General features: G+C 35.6%; 1 protein-coding gene across 2 annotated transcripts in view; it reads right to left on the minus strand.

The window, feature by feature from the left end:
* FAM126B (family with sequence similarity 126, member B) overlaps window positions 1-3,582 on the minus strand; it is a 51,800-nt gene that overhangs the window by 9,304 nt on the left and 38,914 nt on the right. For both annotated transcript variants that reach the window (XM_008591152.1, XM_008591151.1), the window contains exon 9: window positions 3,284-3,371. In XM_008591152.1, the coding sequence (XP_008589374.1) occupies window positions 3,284-3,371 (88 nt within the window). The remainder of the gene's footprint in view (window positions 1-3,283; window positions 3,372-3,582) is intronic.

Here is a 3,582-nt window from a genome sequence, read left to right on the forward strand (position 1 = left end):
ATCCCGTTACCGGTCAGTAAAAAAGACAAAAAGGAAAAACAAACAAACAAACAAACAAACAAACAAAAACAAATATCAAAAAATTATTGTAAATCCTATCTCAATAAATTTATATTCAGCTTAAATTATAAAAAAAGATATAAACAAAATGGCTTTTTAAAAACCTGTACTCTTAAAGTACTGCAAGTAGAAATTGCATAAATATTTTTAAAATTCCATTATAAAAATACTATTAAGAACTTGGAAAATTGGGAAGAAATAAAAACTATTCACAGTCGAATCACCTAGACAACCACTAGCATTTTGTATGTTTTCTCTGTCCTGTCCAGATTTTTAAAAAATAGCAGTATACTGCTTTTACACTTAACATAAGCTACCATTTTTCTTTAATATAAATTCTCAAATATATAATCTCATCAAGTAAATATCATATGTTTTAAATCATTCTCTGCTGAGGAATATTTACACTGTTTTTATTACTTTGCAATTAAAAATAACACTGTAATATTGTACTTATAATACATTTTTTTGGTATTTTGTTTCCTGGGATACATTGCTAGACATGGGATAGAGTCAAAGAAAATAAACACACAATGCCAAACTGCTTCTGCAGAAGGATATTCGGAATTCTGTCATATTACCACCTTCACATGAAGAATGCCCTCTCACTCCATTACTGGATGTTTACATTGGTTTTTTAATTGATCATTTACCTCTTGGAGATGTACTTATTTTGTGGGGGAGTAGAAAATCTTTTTATGTAGAATAAAATATTAATTGGCTTTTTCTTGTCATGCCTGCTGAGAATAATTTTCTTAGTTTTTGTACTGAATATTAATTTTGCTTTCAAAAAACTGTTGATTTAAAATTTAGATATTTATGCGGAAAAAAATCAATCTAGTGACTTTTGTCCTATCACTTAAGCTTAGAAAGTCTTCACTTCTCTAGAAATTTGAATAAATATTTAGAACCTTCTCTGTTTTCTTAAAGAATTTCAAAACATACAATTCTTTAACTTATCTGAACTTTATTTTGGTAGTGGTAGGTGGAAAAGATCTAAACTAATTTTTTCTCCAATAGTTAACCAATTGCTATTATGGAATAAATTTTTCCCCTAATAATTTGGATTGCCTCATATATTACATATTAATTTTTTTTAACCCAGTAGTGCCTTTTTTTTTTTAGCATAGGTATGTTTATCTGTTTGGTTATTTATTTTTTAGCTGACAGAGCAATTTCACAATTGTTATTTTATTGATCCTCACAGCAAGCTCCTTGAGGGTAAGGGTCAGCTTTATATCGTATCACCACTGTATTTCCAGCACCTAGCACAGTATCTGGCCCGTTGTATGTGCTCCATAAATAATTGTTGAATAAATAAACAAATAAATGAACAGGACAGTGGATTATATAGAGCAAGGGAAATGATCTCCCTTTTTAGAAGAGGAAACTGAGGCTCTGAGTGTTCATGTGCCCCCCCCCCTTTTTTAATTGAAGCATAATTGATTATATGTATTTTGGGGGTTCAACGTTGACTACCATCACCTGTGTACAAAGTATGTTGATCAAATCAATATTACTAGCATATTCATTATTACGAATCGTACTTATTCTTTATGCCCCTTATTTAGTCTATCCCCATCTCCCCTCCCTCCCTACCTCCCACCTCTAATAACCCTAGATTTGTTCTCTCCCTTTGAAAGATTAACAATTAGTCTGTTGATTTGTTGCTTAGATGATCTGTCCAATGCTGAGAGAGGTGTCCCCAATTATTATTGTAGAGTAGTGCTGCTTCTATTACTCTGGAGTGGGCTTCCTGGAGAGAGAGATGTCCTCTCTTTTTTTTTGGTCTCCGCTGGCTCTGTTGATTTGCTGCTTAGATGATCTGTCCAATGCTGAGAGAGGTGTCCCCAATTATTATTGTAGAGTAGTGCTGCTTCTTTTACTCTGGAGTGGGCTTCCTGGAGAGAGAGATGTCCTCTCTTTTTTTTTGGTCTCCGCTGGTGACTTTGCTTGTCAATACAGTTGAGTGGCTGGCGGGCCACCTGCAGGGTGAGTGTGGTTACTGTTGTGGCGTCTAGCCGCTTTTGCAGCAGCTGTGGTTATTGCATTGGCTATGGTGGGCCACCTGCATAGAGGTGATGTTTCTGGCATGCTCCTTGCCTGGTTGTTGGTGGGGGTGGCAGCCCTCAGCTCCTGCCTCAGGACCCTGGACGGCCCCGTGGTGCATGACTGGTTGTGGCAGGAGGGGTAGGCTCCCAGCTCCATCTGTTTATTTACTTATTACCATCTTAACCATTTTTAAGTGTATAGTTTAGTAGTATTAAGTAGATTCACATTGTTGTGCAAAAGATCTCCAGAACGTTTTCATCTTGCGAATCTTAAACTCTGTACCCATTAAACAATTCCCTCTCTTCTTCTACCCCCTGGTAACCCCAATTCTATTTTGTTTCTGTGATTTTGACTACTTTAGATACCTCATACAAGTGGATTCATAGTATTTGTCTTTTCATGATTGGGTTATTTCTCTTAACACAATGTCCTCAAGGTTCATCCATGTTGTAGCATGTGTCATAATTTCCTCCTTTTAAAAACTGAATATTTCATTGTACGTATGTATCACATTTTGTTTATGCATTCATCCATCAATGGACACTTGAGTTGCTTTCGCCTCTTTGCTATTGTAAATAGTGCTGCTATGCACATGGGTGTACAAATATCTCACTGAGACCTTCCTTTCAATTATTTTGGATATATACCCAGAAGTAGAATTGCTGGATTATATGGGAGTTATATTTTTAATTTTAGGGGGAATATCCATACTGTTTTCCATAGTGGCTGCACCATTTTACAATTCCACAAACAGTGCACAAGGATTTCAATTTCTTCACATACTTGCCAACACTTGTTATATTTTGTTTTTTAGACAGTAGCCATCTGAATAGGTGTGAGGTGATCTCTGGTGATTAGTGACACTGTGCATCTTTTCACGCCTGTGGGCCAGTAAGGTGAGTTTTTGTCCTTTTCTTCATCATCGGCCTCACGTAGGCTTTCCATTCTACCACAGCTTGTACTTATCACACAAACTCTGCTGGGCACATTGTAAAGTCTTATTCTTCAGTTTTGGAGGCTGGGAAGTTCAAAGTCTAGGGAACACTGGTAATGGCCTTCTTCCTAGTGGGGTAACTCTCTACAGTAACTCAGGGTATCACATGGCAAGAATGGGCTGAGCAAGACTGACAGTCACAGGTATGTTTAATAAAGAGTAAATATAATAACTTACCAATAGTGGTTGAGAAAAAAGTTCTAGCTGAGCTCTATAAATAATGTCATCAAGAACTTCCTGGCCAAGGTCCCACTGTCCATTATACCTATGGAGAAGCATATCATTTATTGTTTTTAACAAATATATTTAATCTTCAACACAATTTTTTTTATTGTTCCAATTCCTACTATTGTGGTTGTGAAATAAGATTTTCATATCAATTTTTACATCATTTCATTTCTAAACTAGCCTACTTATGGTTATAAGAACAAAATGAAGATTCAAATACTATGTTTAAAATAGCTGACCGATGTCTC

Source organism: Galeopterus variegatus, unplaced genomic scaffold (genome assembly GCF_000696425.1).
Source record: "Galeopterus variegatus unplaced genomic scaffold, G_variegatus-3.0.2 Scaffold6707, whole genome shotgun sequence".
In the NCBI taxonomy this organism is placed as follows: domain Eukaryota; kingdom Metazoa; phylum Chordata; class Mammalia; order Dermoptera; family Cynocephalidae; genus Galeopterus; species Galeopterus variegatus.